The 21,331-nt window shown below is 35.5% G+C and overlaps 1 protein-coding gene across 2 annotated transcripts in view; it reads left to right on the top strand.

Moving 5' to 3' along the window:
- Positions 1-21,331, top strand: part of Fs(2)Ket (Importin subunit beta Fs(2)Ket) — a 342,528-nt gene that overhangs the window by 191,938 nt on the left and 129,259 nt on the right. For both annotated transcript variants that reach the window (XM_089595816.1, XM_014355220.2), the window contains exon 5: positions 4,941-5,090. In XM_089595816.1, the coding sequence (XP_089451942.1) occupies positions 4,941-5,090 (150 nt within the window). The remainder of the gene's footprint in view (positions 1-4,940; positions 5,091-21,331) is intronic.

The following is a 21,331-nucleotide window of genomic DNA, read 5'->3' as shown; positions in this document are numbered from 1 at the left end:
TATTTAAGTGAAACATTTGTGACGTAATTTTTTTGTGCCTGCTTCATTAATCAATGGTTGTTTTCCTCTGTTTCAAATACCTAATAATTACATTTCATATATCTAGTTACCACTGATTCTCGATTAGATTTTTATTTGAGATCACGAATTCTGTGTTAGGATTCTCTTTTTGTTTTATTCATACATTTTGTATGACAATTTTTGCAACCTATTTTAAATACGAATTTTGTACTGTCGTGAACAGGATTTTACCATTATCAATTAATTAACATTTAATGTAAATTACATAAACTATGACGGAGTCATTTTTCTCTGACCCTATAGCATTAAGCGCCAAAACGCGTCATCAAGGTGGAATCTATTTTTATTTACAAGAAGCTAATAAAGGTCCGGGTCTGTGTGTTTCATGTTCTACGTGAGAGTAATCGGATATAAGGAGTAGCGCCAAGGAGAGAAAAGAAGACATAGCGTTGAAGAAAAGCTCAAGAATGTGTAGTTCTAGTATATAAGGGTCTATCTGTGTGATTGCATATTATAAAATATTTGTAATTACCGCGCCATTGTGCTAATCCAGTATTGCTTCATCGACGAAGATTGTATGTATACCTATGTATCCGTATTAAGCGTATGTACTATAAATTGCTTCGCGTTCGAGTGTGTGTGAATGATGTCCTGGTGTTAAGATTCAGAAGTATGTATGTAGATATAGTGCGGTAATGCGCGAGGTAACACTCCTGTAGTAGCATTCGAGCGAACCAGAGCTTCCAATTTTTTCGCGTTTTCGGGAGGAATCGAGAGAATCGAGATAGAGAGAAAGAGAGAGAAAGAGAAGAGCGGAATCAGCTTTCCAAGCCAACCAAGAACGACCTTGCGACCAACGACCGAGGAGACGAGAACTATCGCCACCCCCAGCTGTCATCTGCGAGACCAGGTCATCGGCAGGCCCAATAGTTGATTTGACCCGGAATATGGTGAATCCGGAGGTAAGGGTAAAGTAGAGTGTGCGAGCGTGTGTGTATTTACGCGTGTGTCGGGGGATCGGGTAGTGCGGGACGCCCTCGGGAAGCGTGGAGTGCGAGAACGGGAGAGTCCGGGGGAAAGTGCGATTGTCACGGATTGTTGCGATAGCGCCGGATCGCGCCAAGATTCGGGCCTAAAAGCCCACGTGTTAAAGTCGACAAAATAAAGTGAAGTGTCCGTTAAATCATTTACCTCGTCTATTGTCGTGCGTGTGTTTTTCCTTCCTTCCGAATTTACAGGTCGTGCCTCGTTTCTCCTTGGGAGAGTAGTCTGATCCCGACGGACTACCGCCGGCGGGACCTCCGCAGGGACGAGTCTCCTTGACCAAGCAGCGGACATCGTGACCGTGGGGACAGGGGTTTTTCGCGTTTCAGGATACAGCGGACTTTGGCGAGAGGATCTTTGTAAGTGTTTTTGGACGTTGTTTCGGAACCGCCCTGGCTGTGACATCCTATAGTGTCTCAGGGTGCGAAAGTGCAACGTCACAAAACATGAGCAAACGTACAGTTTGGTTGTATTAGGTGGATTCTCAAAATTTTTTATCATTCATTTTAATTACAATAGATTCAATTGATTTTTTAACAAATCTTGGATACGAAAAGATTTTTTAGAATTCAATTATCCTCAAATTGAAACTAAATTGACATTTTCCTCATAAAACGAGGAAATTACACTGTGTACTAAGTCATACTTAACATTTTTTGTTAATGGCATTAAATGACCAGAATTAAATTCTAGGAAACGACTACAGGCCAACGGCTTGCCAAACCATGTAGTGATAAGATTTTTTTTAGTTGTTTTGATACTTGAGTCTAAAAAGTTGATGCTGTAAACAAAAGGTTAAAAAGTCAATTTCAAATGTTGACGGTCAGTATTCAAGCTATGAAAAAGTCAGTGTTTATACATTGAGATTTTAAGCACACAATAGTATCGTTAACTGTGCGAAAATTAACGAAAGGTTCTCTGTTATAAGTTAGTTTTAAAATCCACCAAGCAGTCAGTTTTCAAGTCATCCATAATTGTATTGATAATGAAGTATATAATAAGTATACAATAAGCATATAATAACTATATTAAAGCCTCTTAAATTCACGAAATAATCCTTAAATAAAACTCTGACAGCATAAACATATCGTGAGATATTATTTACTCTGTATGATATTTTTTTTGTATACTCTTAAAAAGTCTTGGAAATCATTGTTTGAAATTTTTATCTCTGAGCATTGTACGCCATTTTTTTCAAGTTAGTGTTACGTCGGCGCGACGTACTATTCGAGTCCAAGCTTTCGCTTAATAACTTGGGACACACGCTGGGCACGTTAATGGGACACAGAGCTAAAGGGACAGTTCTAACTAACGACACGATACTTGCAAAGAAGCTACGACTGTTTTAATACAACTTGAAGCGATTTTTATGCAAGGAATATCCCGATACACTTAATCTGCGCACGGTGCGCCTAAAGTTAGTTGTTTTTATCCAGAGCGGTGTACCGAAGGGTATCTCACCTGCGATCTGGACGATGCCGGCACTGTTACGAGAAAAAGTTTTGTTTCTCGCGACCGGGCTCGGATGTATTAATACCATCGCGAGTACTGATTTTCGCTTTATTTCTGTTAGTTCTTGCTCTGATAGTACCACTACCGTGGCAGATGGTGGCGTGCACGAAAAATAGCTTAGCAAATTTCAAGGGGCCACGGGTACCAATACCGTGTCAGATATTGGTGCGCGCGTAAACAATTTTAATAATTTTCGAAGATCTACGGGTACCAATACCGTGGCGGATATTGGTGCGCGCGTAAACAATTTTAATAATTTTCGAAGATCTACGGGTACCAATACCGTGGAGGATATTGGTGCGCCCGTAAACAACTTTGATAATTTTCAAGGATCCTCGGATACCAACACTGTGGCGGATATTGGTGCGCGCGTAAACAACTTTAGTTATGGACCCAGCCAAAAAAGATTACAAACGGAAAAGAAAGAATACTAGAAAATTATAATTTTCACACTTACTTTTATTTAAATATAACTGGAGTACACGGCGAACCAGTACGAGCCAAGGTAAGTAAAGAGGTTTTTGCTACGAGCTCGTGGAGGACTGAGTGATAGCAGAGGCGGACTCTAACTATTCAGTCGACTGTTCGAGGGTGAAAAACAAAAATGAACTGGGTCCTTACCTCGTGGTAGACTGGAAGGTAGCAGAGGCGGACTCTTATCACTCAGTCTACCGTTCGAGGGGTCCGAGTTAAGAGAATCTCTGGGCCTTTTTATAAGGAGTAGCGGACCTTGGTGACGCGCTGGTTCGATAACAACGCAGGAGAGGTTGCCGGGGAAAAATTTTGCAAAAATGACAATAGCCGAAAATCCCATTGGCTAGAACTGCCCTAGTATAGCCACTCAGAAATTGGCACTTACCACAACCGGTTCACTCTCCTCTTTGCGTTAAGAGAAGGGAAGGAGATTCACTTTCTTATGTCCTTCCTTTCCCTTTTACATACGAAGTTGACAGGATTTTAATATAATTTAACCTGAACATTATGACAGGATATCATTAATATTTACTAATGCTAAGCGCCGGTCGTTTGTTTAACTGAACTCGTGGCAAAAAAAGCGGTGAAAATTGCTTAACAATTCGATTGATGCTCGGGTGAACAAACGATTGGTGATTTATTAATTAATACTACTACTTAACGCCAAAACGGTGGCTACTGCCGTAATAACTTATAATTATAATATTAGTGGTGTTATTTATAATAATATTAATAGTAACAACAACAACAACAACAACAACAACAACAACAACAACAATAATAATAATAATTATTGTAATAATAATAATAATTGTAATAATGATAATGAGAATAGCAGTTGTTAGAATAATAGTGCTTTGCCTGTCGCGAGTTAACATAATTAGGTTTACCGGTAGTTGTGGATGTTTATAATGTTACAAAAATAATACGGAATTTTGGTAGAATTTTAGTCAACATGGTTTTCTGCTGCTAGTAGTTGGAGAGGAAGTCATCTCGTTGTACTCTAAGGACTCAGAAACTCTGTTACCCCTATTGGAGGCAGGCGTACGGACTCTCTCTCCGAGTCAAGAAAAGGGGAAGGGTTACTTTCCGTTTTCCTTTACATTTAGAAAAAAGAGTTAGCAATCAACTAGATGACAAATTAGACTATTGCAGTATGTTTATGAAATTATTATTGCGATGCAAAAAGAGTTACTCTGTAAATCATGAGCTTGCGAACTTGAATGGTAAAAATCGGGTAATCCCTTGAAGGTTACTAATGTTGTGTACCAGGTTTGTTATAGTTAATATGTAATGTAGTTGTTTGCTAGTGGTGTAGTGTGTACTGGTTGTTTGTGACGATTCTGGCTTTTACTAATGTTTTCGCTTATTTTTATGTATTAATTCTAAGCTATCCTAATGTTTAACTTTATGTTAATCCAAAAATATATTTGCGTTTAGTATTTCAGTTTAACTATTCCCAGTTGAACTTTTGCATCTATGGTTGTCGAAAAATATTCTGTTTCTCATTTCCGGTTAGCATAAGCCAGCGTGCTTGTACATAAATCACGATTGTACTGCAAGTATCAGTAACTTGCAGGTGATTCACCTCTTTTTAGATGCATGTTGGTCCTTGCTCAAGTGCTTTCAAAACAACATTCTTAGGGAATGAGCTGGGGAAAAATTATTGGTAATTTTTAGTTTACCGACGTTACATTAGGAATATGTTACTAACGCTATTTCTGTTGTGATGGGTAAATAAATTTTAATTGCAGAACGTGACAATAGTATCATGTCTTTAAATAGAATTACATCATCGACTTAAAAATAAACGATAATTTACTTAAATCTTGACTCACATTCTAAAACCGTAATGTGATGTAAAAATTATAATTTTATTTTTATTGCAGTCAGAAAGGAATTTCATAATGGAAGTTGTATGTGAAGCAACTCAGTCAACAAATACACAAATTAAAGTAGCGGCATTACAATGTCTTGTTAAGATTATGTCACTTTATTATCAATATATGGAACCGTATATGGCTCAAGCTTTGTTTCCGGTAAGTTTTCGTTATTTTTAAGACATTTTTACTCACAATACTTTGATGGACGCTGCTCAAAAAAATTATGACATGAAGATTCGTACATCAAAAAAAATATAATAATTATTCCATAATTTTTTTAATACAAACATATTGTTATTTTAAGTTCGGTGTTAACATGTTTGATAACACAGTTAAAAAAATTTAATGTACCTAAAACTTTTGTATAATTATTTCAAAATACTTGCTTACTGTGTTTAGTTAAGCTTTTGAACACAGTATACATGTTACATAATATTTTCTTTTTTGAAACAACAATTTGTCAATCGACAGCTACTTGATTTTTCAAATATATATCATGGTCAATAGTTTGTTGTCCCTATTTTTTAGAATTTAAAGTAGTTTTAACGGTATAGGTACCGTAGAGATCTGTATGAAAATACTAATAATAAAATCAAACTTATTAGTTACTTAAGTTTAATGTTTTACTTGTAGAGTCGTACTTTTCTTTAATCTGATATTTCGATAGGTCTTACGAACACGTTTTAGAACGAAGTGTTTTATGTATACTATTAAAAGAGCGGATCAGCCCGAATTTTTTTTTGGGTACCGATCAACCTCGTTTTAGTCGCTAAAAACACTTTATCTTACTATTTATAGGGGTGCTGAACACGAACACTATATTTATTTTTGTTTAAATTGGGGTTTCATGGTCAAAATTGACTTTTAAAGCAAAAAGTTGAAAAAAATTATTTTTTGATTTTGATAGTGCAACTCGATAAAACCCAGCTATTAGTAAAAATTAAATGTCATACTTGAAACCAATTCTTCAAACATCAAAACAGATTTAAAATTATCAAAACATTTTGAGACATGGTAGGAAAAAAAAAAAATTATACTCGATAATTCGATAGTTTGATTTTATGCGTATTTTTTCAAATAAGGAAGGATAAAGTTTTTAATTTTATATGTCTAAATATACAGTATTATAGTTTATAGTTCAAAGAAGTTTTTGGTTCAATTTCAGCAATCTTGGTGCAATAAAAGAATGATATAGCGATTTAAAAACGAGTGCTGTTTCCGCGTGGCTCTCACGCAATCAACCGGTAAGCGTGAATGTGGATGATATGTTTCCGCAAATCTACTGTAGACTAATATAGTTTATTTTAGTTATTCTTTGTACTTTTGAATATGATCAATACCAATTTGTAAAAAATATAAATCAAATGAAAGTATTAAATAAACAGCCGCCACTGTATTGAGTAACAGTGGTACAAAATGAAGATTAATGTAGACTTAGTATGGTATCATCATCTTGTGAAAATGTAAATTAAATAATACCCGACAACAATAACACAACCGCACCTTACAAAGCAATAATTATAGGGACTGCTGTAATGAAAGCTACAGTGATCAGCAGAGTATTTCATGGCAACTGCATCAGCAGAAAAGATAAGGAAGACACAATTTGGAACGTTTATTTCAAGAGTGACTTGAGTGGTGGAGTAATAAAAGAGATGAGATAATGGATAGAAAAATGTAATGTGTCAAAAGACACAAGGATTAAAATTGGACCTTGTCTAGAAGAAGAAGTAAATCGTACGAATTAGAGTTAAAAAAAAGTTCTCTTAAAAATTATTACAAATGATTATTTAAAGAAAATAAAAAGCGAGAAAAATATATATTTTATTTTATGTTGGTAATTGCAAAATTATAATCATATACTATTAAATGCTCACTTCGATAGTAGTATCTTACTTTTGTTTATAGCGGTATTAGTCTGCCGCAGTTTATAGAAACACAGGGATCAAAACAATTGACGAATCAGTTACTCTATTGCCTAATAACATACCAACAATTTTAGAAAGTTGGAACAGTACAGTCTGTCTATTTTCAGCCCCATGTTAAATTTTTACTTCAGAGATACAGTAAACAAAAATACTTGAAAAATCGAAAATTTTCCTTAGAATTTAAAAAACTAAAATACAAACTACTGGCACACTGAGAATCCATAGTAAATGGGCCCAGTATGCCAAATACAGTTTTTTTCCTCTCTTCAGGCTCGTCAAATAAAAAAAAGTTTTAAACAAAAGTTGTAAAACTATCGATTACGGATTGATCCGTGCCAATCCAATTTTATTTAATAAAAAATAAATTTGTAATTCGCAAAAAACCGAAAAAAGTGTATTTGTAAAAAAATCGTATCTTTGCGGAAAAAAAATTTTTTTTCACGAAACTCGAAAAAAAAGCAGCTCTTATCTGACTTTAAAACCAAGTTTTCGGAAAATTGAAGAAAACTTAGAACTTTTTTTAAAATTTCTCGAAAAAATCATGTTTTTTTAAAAGCTCTATGTCTCATAGACGCTTGCACTTATTTATTCGTTTTTGAGCTTAAAATTTTCTTGAGATGTTGTTGTTATGTTGTTTATTATTGCACGCTGTTTTAATTAATTAGTAATTAGCCAAAAGTTGGATATTTTTTATAAAATCTGAAAAATGATTTTTCACTGAGAAAAAATTTATTTTTTTATTTTTGACACCAGTAATAGATATCTGATATTTTTTTGTAAATTAACAAAAAAAAAAATTTCAAGCAGGACCCTTCAAAGCCAATAAACACACTTTTTTTTATTCTAGTGCCCTCATCTTTGCATATTAAGGGCTGAAATTTTCAGAGTCTTCAGTTTACTATGTGCACCTTTTATGAAAAAATACTAGAACAACATATTTGCTCCCTATTATTTGGAAACTCAATGGCAAGCGAAGCATATTTGGGGCCCACTCCTTCGCTGACAGTATTGGTGTGTGGCTGGGGGAGGGAGATAAGGCCCATCGGGATCCTTGGCAACTTCACTTTTTAATTCTGCTCTTTTCTCAACTGTGCAGTGTGGACAGCACATGGCCAGCAAGCCGTTAGTGTTTTGACTTCATTATTGTATTCGGCTTGTTGTGTTGTTTCGAAGTATAGGTACGTTGTAATACTGTTTTTTGCTGCTACGATAGTTTTTATTATTCGTTTACTATTATTCTGCATGAGCTTAACCATAAAAAATGTACATATTTATTTACATATTTATATGTAAATGTTCATTTTTTACCAAATATAGCAATGCTTAACAATTATTATCTACCTTAGAATTCTTTGAAATTTTATTCGAACTATTTCCTTAAAACACATCATAACACTCAAGAAACATAATCATTTAAAGGCTCCACGTGCAGTTGGAGCTACGACACGGTACGTATAACAAGAGCATATTTTTACACAACTTAGCGCGTGAACAGGGTCCTCGAACCAGTTCCTCTACTCCCACACACTGGTACTTTTTTTTTTTGCGGAGGGAGGGGAAATGCAGTAAGCTAAACCGCAGGGACAGCGGTAGTGTGGGACTCGGTGGATTTTTTTTATTAGACCCCCCCCCCAGGCCGCGTGGCTTTTGATCCACCCCGGAACCGTGTTAGCATTACTTCAGGGTGGAGCCACCAGGGAGACCATCGCGTCTCACAGCATTAAAGAGCTAACTTGCCACCATGGTCTAGAGGTGCTGATGCTTTCGAGTCCTGACAAGGACTCGAGGTCCCTGAGGACCAGCACCCTTTCTAGCGCTCCATAGTAGGCCGCTAACCTAGCACGCACCACTAGAAGCTTAATGCTTTCCCTTACTGATAGGTAAAAAGTACCCAGCGCAGCGTGGGTCCACATTAGCCTGCCTTTCAACTCAAGGCCTTTTTGCCTTATTTTCGTTCTGCTTGGGCCTTACCCCTGGCCTCTTCTAGCGCTTTTTTGAATTAAGGGCAGCTCCCACTGCCTGCTTCGTGCTTGTTGTCCATCGTTGGGCAAAGGAAGCACCGTGCTGGGCCTGGACACTCTTCCTTCCGGTGGTTTGAGCTTGCACACCGGAAGCAAAGCTTTGATCTGTTTTCTTCTCTGCAGTTGCCTGAGACGTGTCCATATCCCAGGCATTTGTAACATCTTGTTACTTCAGTTCTTCTTCGTATTCGGCAGCTTACGAAGCCAACTCGTAATCTGCCTTCCTCTTCTACTTGTCTGGCAGTTGCTTCGTTGACCTTTATCAACGCCAGCCTCTGTCCTCTGGCATTTGGCTTTAACAGAGCTACTTCTGGCTCCTGGCTCTTAAGTCCAGAAGTCCTAACGAAAGCCTCTTTGACCTCATCTTCCTCTACAATAGTATCCAGGTCTCGGACCTCTAATGTCACTGTTTTATTGCTCATTTTAATAGTACCCTGTCCGGCTACCGACTTTTCAATTTGCTGGGAGAATTCAGTAGCATTCTCTACACCTTTGGCCTTAATAAGTATGTCTCCTTTTTTTGTAGTGACAACACTTTAGACTGCCACATTAGCCTTATCAGGGTCAAAGTTCGCCTTCATCGTCCTCAGCACCTTTGCAAAGGTCTGCCCTTCGGCCATCTTTACTACTACTGTTGTTATCGCATCCACTTTTTTCTTTTGGCTTGTTTTTTCATTCAGGAGAATTTCTTCTTGTTTGCCACTGCCTGTTTTCTTTTTCTTTGGAGGCATGGTTTGCTGGCGTTTCTCAGGGCTGTCCGATGGGCTCCTGTTTTTTTTACGTCGTTCTATTTTCTTTAGGGCAGTGTTCAGGTTTCTTTTCTGTACATGCCGTCGAAAATTATCTCGCTTTTGTTCCCTCCACTGCAGGGATTCGAATGACAAATTCCAAGCGTTTGCACACACTTCTTCTTCATGAAAAAAGCCTTTTCTTAGCACCTCTGCCTCTTGAAGGTGTTTAAGCGCGGCTTTGAGCCCATTCTTAACAGCGTTCGCTGTGTTGCCATACTTATTGTTGATTAATCGTAGCGTCTCTGTAATATCTTTCGTTGCTGATTAGACTTTATCAGCCACTTGCTGTCGCTTTACTCTGAGCTTAGCACCACTTTCTTCTAAAGAGGCAAGCTCCTCCTGGGTCTGGTGGCTAAATACTGACACGTTGCTGTCCTCGGTGTCGTTGGTGCCTATGCTTGACAGACTTCCTTTTTGTCCTTTGTCCGTTAGAAAGGGCCATGGAACATTGAGCAGTCACTGATGGCCATGAGACACGTCTTTGTGCCCCCCCCCCCCAGAATCCGTGGGGCCTGCGACAGTCACTCGGGCTCTCACCGGATCGGAACTGCCAGCGGATTCCCTTAGAGTTGTTACCGCCTGGGGTACAAGTTTTGCATCGACGTTTTTTATATTGGCATCTTTTTTAATGTCGTACTGACCCGCGAGGGCCAGCACTACCCTTTTTTCTAGAAATAAGTATTTGAAAAGGGTTAAAACCAGGGCAGCGGCCCTATCTGTTACCAGGGAGGACAGCTGCTTGCTCCGGCCGGCCGGGAGTCGCCACTCTCCCTCAGTCCCACCCGCGGAGACTGCCCTGGCGTTGAGTAATAAGTCTAAGAATGGTGTTGGTGTGTAATGTATGTATATGTTGATACACAACGGTCATCCCAGCGAGACGAGCAGCACCGTACAGTCCTACGGCCACGCAGATAACCCAACAAAACGAGCTGGCGTAAGGCACTAAGGTGCCGCCATATAGCCTCCTAAGCCTAGATTCGTCGGCCCACCACGTCTTTTTTGTTTATGCGTACAGCCATATCAGATGTGGTTACCCAGACTTACCCGGGCCTCATCGTCTGGCTTCACCCGCCGCCAGGCCTCCAACGCAAGCCCAGAAAAGGAACTACCACACGCAACCCGGAACAATCCGTAAGTATCATTGTATTTGTTTAGTGAGAGTGTGGTGCATGTATCTGAGAAGAAGGTTTTAAGCGCCGCTTACTTCTATACACGACGGGTGCTAGTTTTTGTTGGCCCGCATCAAGCAATGGAGTGCCACCCACGGTGGCAGCAGAAAGCGAACAACAAGGAGCACAAGCAGAGCCGGCCCATACATCCACACTGGTGAAGACAAGGGGCACTAGTCTCCCGTACACACTACCACAGATACACACGCCAACGCCACACACGCCTCCCGACCCACGCCCCCCACCACCACCTCAGAAAGCAACCCCAGCTGCCCATCGTCACCTCATGCCTTTAGAGGATGCCCCTATCCGCCACCTGGGGAAGCGCCCGGTATAGAGAAACTAACGAAAACCCCACCCGGGACACACTGATACTGCCAGCGAAGGAATGGGCCCAAAACTGTGCTTCGCTTGCCATTAAGTTTCTAAATAATAGGGAGCGAAGATGTTGTTCTAGTATTTTTCTTTTATAAAAAGTAAACATATTAAACCAAAAACTCTGAAAATTTGAGCCCTCAATATGCAAAAATGAGGGCACTAGATTTAAAAAAAAAAAAAAAAAAAAAATAACAATATCGGCTCCAAACGGTCGTGCATACGCATTTTTTTTTTTTTTTTGTTACTTTATTAAATAATACTAGCCATTTTATACTGTTGTCGAAAATAAATAAAATAAACAATTTTCCGGAAGAAAAATCATATTTTAGATTTTTTGATAAATACCCAATTTTTCAACCGATTTTTAACTAATTACCGATTAATTTAAAAAGCTTGCAGTTATGAATAACATAACTTAAACATTTTAAGAACATTTTAAGCTCAAAAAGGAGTATAAAAATGCAGGCGTCTATGAGATGTAGAGCTTAAAAAAAAACATGATTTTTTTGAAAAATTCAATTTTTTTCCTTAAGTTTCGTAAAAAAAATTTTTTTCCGCAAAGATGTGGGCTTTTTACAAAAACGCTTTTTTTCAGTTTTTTGCGAATCACTTTATTTTTTAATTTATAAACATCGGATTGGTACGTATCGATCCGTAATCGATAGTTGTACAACTTTTGTTGAAAATTTTTTCTCATTTCCCAAGCCTAAGGAGAGTGAAGTAAAAATAACCGTATTTGGCACAGTTTGGGCCCCATTTACTGTGGGTTCTTAGCGCGCCAGTTCCTTGTATTATAGTTTTTTGAATTCTACGGAAAATTTCCGATTTTTAACGTATTTTTGTTTACTGTATCTCTTCTGAAAGGTCAAAATCCGTAGACAGACTGCCCTGTTTCAGCTGTTTTTCTAACTTGAATAAGTCAAGATTGATCTGTTTTTCTGATGAAACGTTATTTTCTATTTGTAGTTTCATCTTGTTTCATGTTTAATAATTGCTCTTTACACGTTGATGGTTTTAACTTAATATCTCTATTTTTTCGAAGTGTTTTTTTTCTTTCATCATCTCCGTCAGCTTTACTTATTGTGATTTATAAGATTTATAATTTTGAATATTGGATCCCAAAAATTAGATTTTAAGTCTAGAAAAATTTTTAATTTGTGTTAGTTTTTTTTCTGAAAAAAATACAATACTGTTTTTATTACGTCTTAAAACTCGCGTTGATGAGGTAGAAAAAAGTATTGAACATAAAATTTCTAAATGTAAATAAAGAAAAAGTATTTAAAATAAAATTTTTAAATGTAAACATTTTCCTTTAAATATATCAATAGAAATTTCATAAATACTTTAAAACTTATTTGAAAACAAATATTAATGTAAAAATTATCAATTAAAATGCAGAGTAAAATACTTTACCATAAATGTTCAGGAAAAATCCATAGATATCGAAAGCATGAAAAATCGATTTTGAATTCGAATTTTGAGTCATCAGCTTCTGTCAGTAGCAAACCGAAATACAGACGTAAAAATGCATATTTTTCACTCGCTCTCACATAGGCTTATAGATAGTCCTGTGAGATCAAGACTCTGTGTAAGTGCAGCCTCATAATGGCTGTGTTTGCGAAAGACTTTGTTAGTTAAGTCAGTCAAGGTCACGTGAGTATTAAACATGTGTGCAAGTGCGACGGTGGCATTATGTTGTCTCCCGGGCACTCATTATAAATGATCACGTGACCTTAAGTGACTTAACTAATGAAGCCTTTCGTGTACACAGCCAATGTATAGTTACCAACAATGGCTGACGCCATTAAATTTAAATTTAATATGTAAACACGCCATGGTCCATTAATTTATGTAATTTCTTAAATATTAAATATTATTATAATCCTTTCATAATTCTTACTTGAGTTTTAATGTTATAAAATAATATAAATTTAAATTAAGCAGTTCACGAATAAAGCCAAGGCGTGCACATCTTACCATGCTTTAAGTATTAATTGCCATTACAAGAAGGAAAAAAAAACCATTTTGAATGAGTCATTGTACCACGCCCTAATTCACTACTAATACGAATTGACGACGATTTCGAATTAAGGGTTATCCAAAATTCACTTACCGTATTCCTTAAATGATAATTTTTTGGATGTAATTTTTCATCGTACATTACTGTTTCATTGATACTTTTTATACTATTTACATATAATCGCATTTATGATAAGAGGTATGCTTTTACCAAGTATTTCTGAACTGTAGTGCTTTTACGTTCGTATTTTTATTCCCAAAATTTTAATTAAAAAACACCTTGTAAATGCTTTGAGTCTGAAGCCACTGCTTTCTTAACAATTGCAAAGAGAAAGAAGAATGGAGAAAAAAATGTCAATATATTACTGACTTTTTTGAAATGTTAGAAGTTACTACCAACGTAGACACGCACTTTATGTGCTCTTACTATGAAGAGAGGCTGTGGCGTAGTGGAGTCTATGCGTACCCCTGCTATTAGGTACAATAAACCAACCTACGGAGAGAGTTTCTACGCGCATACACACATATATAGGCTTTGGCTTTCTGCTGTATGTATTCGTTTTTATGTACCTATTTTTATATAGACAGGTGTGCTTGCTCTTTTTCTTTCTTTCTCTCTCCCCACCGCACATTTAATCAACTTTTGACGTGCATGTGCGCTACTGTCTCCCGTTCTGTCACGCCCTGCTCTCTGCTTTCCGCTCTCCTCTTGCCACCAAGAACCGGATGGACACTTTTTGCTTTGCATCAGCTGGTTTTACTCACCACTAAATTTTCAACACGTGGCCATAAAATTTTCTCTTTAAAAACTTAACGTAATGATTAAAAATTGATAGATAAAGCAGATAAATTTTTAGTTAAAATACCAAATCATATATCTGTCAGTGTAGAGAAGATAATATCTCTTACGCTGATCCAATTAGATTGGAGATAAAAATTTATTTTTCACGAACACTAACGAAGGAATGAACAAAAAAGTTGAGTGTACTGTTCAATTCAATTGACTAAAGGCATGTATAGTCTGAAAATACTAATTCTTTGCAACTTTTCATATATTCATTATATTTACAGAACATTTCAAAACGTTATTAACAGACAGATTCATCTATTAAAGTTGTCCTAAGGTTTGACATCTAAGATACAATCTTTAGATGTTTCTGGTTTCAGAATTTGGAAAATCTAAAAAGATTGCAATTAAATTACATTAGTCCCATAAATGGTTTAAAAAATTTTTTTTTTTAATTTGTGGTCGTGAATCTTTTAACATAATTTTAACTTTAACATTCGATCAGTATATAATATACCATTTTTGTCGATAGCGTGCCTATGAAGGTTAATTTGACCGTGAAACAATTCACGTCTTTTGATTTTCACTTTAAAACTACATTTTTTTCTCATATAAATATACTTGTCTCAAGCTTTTCAATGTTCTTTATAGTTATGCCTTAGAATATAATTGTCATGCTAATGTAAAATTTTATTTGGTATACCTGGGATTATAGCTTTAACAATTATTAAAAATTTTCCATGACCCGTCAACGCACCTCTGATTTTTGTATACGTAAGCAGTCTCTTATCCTCCTTGTAGAGGTAATTGTTGATGTATTTTTGACAATTATTATCCATGGATACTTGCATATAAGCATGAGACTTATCTTATTCCAAAATTTTTTATCTCTTTGTATCGCTGTAAAAACTTTCTTAATTTTTGCAAATAGATTTATATTCATTGCTATGTACGGGTTTCATGTGACTTCAAATCTCCTCAAAATTTCATAGATACATGTTTTTTCACGATTGGTACAAAAGAAGGGTCTTTCATTTGCTTATTTCTACTAAAATAAAATATCGGAAATTTGTATAACATTGGTAACAAGCTTGGTATTGCCCTTCAGCTGCATTTATAAGCCAGGTTGTGTCTGAGTTGGGTGCTTCTGGTTATACTTATGATCAAGGCACCGAGTATCATGATACACGAATTACTGATGAACTGCGAAGTCGCTTCGCTTCTTCTAGAAGTCCCGAAAGCCAACTACCAAATATTTTATAAACAATCAAATATTTTTTTCCGTAAAATATAGGTATTTAAGAATAACATATCAAAAAAAAAAAAAAAATTGCCCACGTAAATTTACAAAGTCGTGAGAATTAAATGAAAAAAAAAAAAATTGTGTTGACTCCCCAGGGTCGTAGAACATTAAACTTTTTTTCAAAATTAAGAAAAAAAATCAAGCTCTTCGATAGAAAAAATGTGGTAGGGATTTAAATTAATGCTAATATTCAATTTGCGATGAAGCAGTTTTTTTTTTGCAGATCATTTTACCATTAAACAATTGCAAAAATTGAAAAACTGTGAATAAGAAATGTAAAGTACAACTCTTAACGAACAAAGTAGGCACCCGTTGGACGCTGTAGGATAGCCTCCAGCCCTGATAATTAATTTGCAAGTAACCACTTTTGTAGTAAACAATTGCAATTGCGCAAAAACGGTTAAACGTACAAATTTCATTTTTGGAGGACCTCATGTACCATACAAGAGCTACAATTTAAGAGCAATTTTAGATAATTGGGATTAATTGTTTATTAATAATAAACAAATTTAAGAAACCGCTATTTCATTGGTTTTCTCAAGTTGCGAGTAAACTATAAAATGGTTTTTAAACCAACGCAGCTCATTTTGTAAGTCTTTGGAATTGCTACAACTTCTTTCACAAGCACTTTGGAGTACAATCAACAGGAAAAAAAACCATAACCAAAAAACTACGTTTTTCCACCTTAAGTACTCTATACAAAAAATCTTCCAAATATTTTCAGTTGTCCAAATCTATGTACGTCCAATGCTGACTACCCAAGGATCCTAAATCTGTCAACAAACTAAATTCCGCACTTTTTTTGTCAAAACACTCCTTTTTCTGGTTTACAAGTTATTTTTTTTTTATTGTAGCAATACTGACTTTATTCTGTACAATGCTTTTTCATGCATAAAATAACACTTCTATTAGCGATGCGAAACTTAAAATTACTTTCTTGTACGCACTTACAGTCCTTTGCTCTTAAATACAACATAATATAAACTCTAAGCTGGATTTCTTTAGGGAAGATTCAGGGAGAAGTGCACTTCATGTGCCCTTCGTTGCGGTGACCATCTATTTGCAATACAACAATTCGTTGAAAACAAAGAATTACATTGGATTGACGTCCCGTTGAGGTTAGATTATTTTAAAGCATTACAGCCAGTTAAACGTGAAGTATAATTGTTAACATACCATGTACTACGTCACTGCTGAGTTAATGTTTTAAGACACATTTGGTTTATTGCGGTTTGTTGTTAAGGATATAAATAATTAATTCATAGAATAGACAAAATTGAGAACAATTTAAAAGTTTAACCACTTGTTATAATCGACTTAAGAAATGGATACTTTCACTCCTAATTAATAGTGCAGACAATGAAGAGCATAAAGCTTATCTCTATCAAGTGCTTCAGAACAATTTCGAAGTATTAGGTTTCTTTAGATGAATTTCTCGAAGTTAGGAAAATTCATTTTATCTTTGAAAGGGCTTACACTAAAAACTTTGGAATTATTTTGTACAATGCTTGGAATTAGATTAGTTCATCTGACAATTAAACGTCCATTCATTCAAATATATGGGGTTACCGAGGTTGAAATTTTTGGGATTAAATTCATTCTGTAAACAATTATGAGATTGGAGTGGGCTATAATATTTCAATAAAGTATACATTTTTGTAATGTTTTATTGTCGATTGATAATTTATACGATACAAATTAGTTATTCAGAGCATCATGGCCTTATTATTACTATTACTGCCTAACTATGTTTAGTTTACACCATCATTCTTATTTATTGTTGCTTTATACAGCGGTTAACTACCATGCTATTTAGTCTTGTTGGTAAAAAATCTAATATAAAAGGTCGCTTTTTCCCAGTTGTCTGATGGGTTAGGTTATAATCAACCTACCTTTAGTATTTATTAGACCATAACTATAGTGCAATGTGCTGTGCCATGGAATTCTCATAAGTCCTTCGAAGTTATTACAATTTCTTAGTTTTCATTTTGTACTGCTTTAAGATCATAATAACACACATGGTGACACACCATGGAGTACATCGCATCAAAGCACAGGTAGTTTTATTGAAAAGTAAATAAACTCATAGTATTGTAACATTCATCTCAAAATCAAGGGGCGTAGCTGAAGTGGTGAGGTAGGTAACACTTATAATAAAAGCCACAAAAATATCATGTTCTTACAGTAATTTATGATTATTTTTGATTAAAGAAAAAAACCTGCTATGGTTAGAAGAGGCTATGCGGGCCTAGGGGCTATCACTTCTGACTTACACAACCTAAGAATGTTTATCTAAAAAAGCATCAAAATTTGTATTTTTGTAGGCAAGTTAAATTTACATTTGTACTTCAAAATGCTATGTAACTACCTATAAATTTATTTATAAGAACTGAGGAAATAGGATAACAAGCTTCATAAAATTAAATTACAAGATCTTTATATTTACAGACAACACAATAATACAATTTTTCAATAAATTTAGCAATTGAATGTACGTTCGCCTGTGATGTGTATTGCTGAGATGATGAAGGACACGTGCTATATAGTGCAGATCTTAATGATCTTGGTTGACAGCATCCTACTAGGCAAGTAGAGTCCACAGAGGAAAAGAAACAGCCATTGCCGACTAGTAGCGTTCAACGTTGAGCACTCCGGCTTGCTGAAGATGGCTACTGTATCTTGTTGACTGCACAATGTTTGAGATAATGGTTATTCACCTTAGTGATGAAAGGCACGTGAGCACTTGCAAAGATGCTTAAGAAATTTTGTATGGCACACATATTATGATACTGCATTAAACACTTAAAAGAGAGTTGAAATCAGATTTTTTGACAAAATTATCATCGTAGTTTAAATTAGCAGAGATTAGAGAAAAACTTATTTCTTCAACAGAAATCACTCGGTTGGTTATTTTATCACCAATCGTCTTTTTAACGCTGTGTCAGAAAAACAAGGAACTGCCAGTTGTTGTATGTTTGTGCTCGAAGTAAGAACGACATTTTTTGTACCTAGGTAGAAAAGTGCAACGTTGCACGTGGGCCCGCCAATGAATTTCTGCCCTAGGGTGGGAACGAACTTTAGGCCTGACAGAGCACTGCCCTGGTGAGACGAAAATTAACATACAAAAAAAAATTATGTATTCGTAGGTAGTGCTTACAACATGTGCTATCTTAAGTCTGACACAGAGATGGTTTAAAGCAATAGATGGTACGAAGTAATGGAAAAGTAATGAACGCAACTCACATCATACTATAAAGAATAATTAGACTTATGAAGCCAAAAAAAACAATATTTACTGTTAAAAAGGTGACCTGGTGCAAGCATTTGATAAATTTATTAGGAATCAAAAGCATACCAACCATAAAAAAATTAAAATGACAAAATAAAGTGAAATACAGGCAAAACTGTAATAGAAGTTAAGTTTTATAAAGAGCTCGCAGCATTTTGGATAGTGAAATAAGCAGGTCGGAAGTCAGACGTCATAAGTTTATTTTAGGCTGGAGATAAGTGGTCCATGGTAGCCAGCACAAACTTATACATGTTTTAACTATACAAAGACTCGCCGTAGTTTACAAAATTACGAATATTTTGATGAGAATAATTATCTTGCAAAAAGAATACGAATTTTCAAATAAATTGAAGTTAGTAAGTAACATAAAAATATAAATGTGTGTGTGTGTGTGTGTGTGTGTGTGTGTGTGTAAAAACACTATATGCACACATTTTTACTAGAAAACACATTAATTTTTCAGTCTGATATCTCTTGTTTTTAGCACTTTTAGAAGTTTGCCTCTGAAAAGAGTAGTATCGTAGGCAGCTCTCGTCGATGCAGGCAGTATGTTCCACTCCATCACTGCATCCATCACTAACGACGTTCCATTCTGAAGCCAAGAAAACAAAATTTACTGTTATAAAGGTGATCTGGTGCAAGCATTTTATAAATTTACTGGGAATTAACAGCATACTAGCCATAAAAAAATCAAAATAACAAAAAAAAGTAAGATCCAAACACAAATGTAATAAAAGTAAAGTTTCATAAAAAGCCAACAGCATTTTGGATAGTTAAATTAGCAAGTTTACCATATAAAATATGTAACGAAGTAGAGCTCAAATCTTTTCGTGGTGCTGTAATTCTTTATCTTTGTACGTATATTTTACATATAACTAGTTGCATGTTGCAAGTATAATAAATACGTAAGTACAAGCGGATGGGGCTGATTTTTTTTTGTTATTTTTTCTAAACCAACGACCCAAGTTACGTATAACATCAAAAATGCAAATCAATTCTATTTCAGAGCTAGCCTACGGTGACGTCGCGCCGCCACCGCTCGTGCTAAAAATATGGGTTCTTTATTGATTCATTAAATAAAGGTGGATTTTTCAAGCAATCTAAAAATTTAGATATAGTCCAAGAGCTGCCAGCAAAAATCAATACGGACAACCAATGTGGCTCAAAATTTTTAAAACAATATCTCTGTACACATTATGAAAAATAAGGCAGGCGTGCCCAGAAATGAAAATGCCGAGAGATGCGAAAAAATCAAGTTGTAAATAATTTGTCCCTGCCAGTATGCCTACAGTTATCAGGATGAAACTTACGCGGTATGATAGCGTTAGACCGCGTTAGACCTACTGAATAGAAAAATACCTTCGTACCTGGAAAAATGTTGATAAAACATAAGGCACGCGAGCGAGAATGTGTTGCTTTTCGTCATGCATACGTTGGATGGATATCACGTAAGCATATCAGACGGCACTCACAGTGAAAGCAGATGCAACTAGTGAGGACGTATGTATATGCTTGTACAGTACATCTGACTGTATAATTATAAAAAGGTAAGTGTTAATTTCGTCAGTCCTCCGAAATGATTTTGACTTTGTATTAATTAATATACAAGATCGATACAATGAATTGTTTTTTGTGTGGAGGCGTAGAAAACCTCTACGCAATGAAAAAGAACACACACGTTTTTATCAAATAGATGTCACATCAGTATTTTATTGTGCATATTTAAAAAATAGTATAAATGTTTACCTCATACATCGCTTAGAAATTTCGTTTTCGAATTTAATTTGTAATTTATTGATTCTATCGATAAAAAATATTGGTAATCATAAACATCTTTTATACATTTATAACAATAGGTGGAGCTAGATGTATTTAACAAATTTACAAACAAATATGAACAACAGTTTTCAAATCACTTATTGTACAATGTTTTACAAACATATGTATAAGAAAAAAAGTTTTACTGTCAAATTCTATATTTTGGATCAAAAATCTTGTAGGAAACTAAACGTACTTGCACAATTAATGTAATATACATAAAGTATACCATTTAAACAATAAATGAAAATAATTTATTGCTATAGGTAATGTGTAACATGCAATCGATGAAATTCTCATCGTATAGAGAATGTATTTTGCTGATGTATTGCTCTTCAGATTGTTCATCAATTACGATATCTTCTATGGACAGGAGCGTAGCATTGCCCTCATACCAGACTGGTTGTATTTCATTTTCATGTTGAATTCAACCACAATCATTTATATCTAATTTTGCACAGACGCGATCTGTAGAGTTCTGCCACATATTATTGATGTAAATTGTACGAAGAATTTTTTGTCTTAACAGTCTCAAACGGGGTGGTGGTATGGTACTTGAGTTAAACGATTTAAGACTGGCGATAAAACATTCTTCCACCGAAGACGTTGACAATGATTTTTAAAATAACAAGTAACGAACAACGTCAACGCTTTTGCATCTTTTTATAACCTAAAAATTGCAAGTGTACTCTTGCAAACAATCCATTACTTTTGTATCATGAATTAGAGATAGATCTATCAGGCAAGCAAAAATTTGCTGCATAGCTTTGTTACTACGGAGTAACTAAAAAGGTTTTAGTTTACCTATTTTGTAAAAGCATGAGTCATAGTCATTGCCTGCGTAGGCATGATATCTAACTAGAGCCTTACACAAATCTTCACCAAGTGCTGCAG

Source organism: Copidosoma floridanum, unplaced genomic scaffold (genome assembly GCF_036245765.1).
Source record: "Copidosoma floridanum isolate Cflo_tuat_1 unplaced genomic scaffold, Cflo_Japanese_pri ptg000028l, whole genome shotgun sequence".
Classification (NCBI taxonomy): Eukaryota; Metazoa; Arthropoda; class Insecta; order Hymenoptera; family Encyrtidae; genus Copidosoma; species Copidosoma floridanum.
Note: the sequence above shows the minus strand (reverse complement) of the source record. Positions and strands in the feature narration are given on the sequence as shown.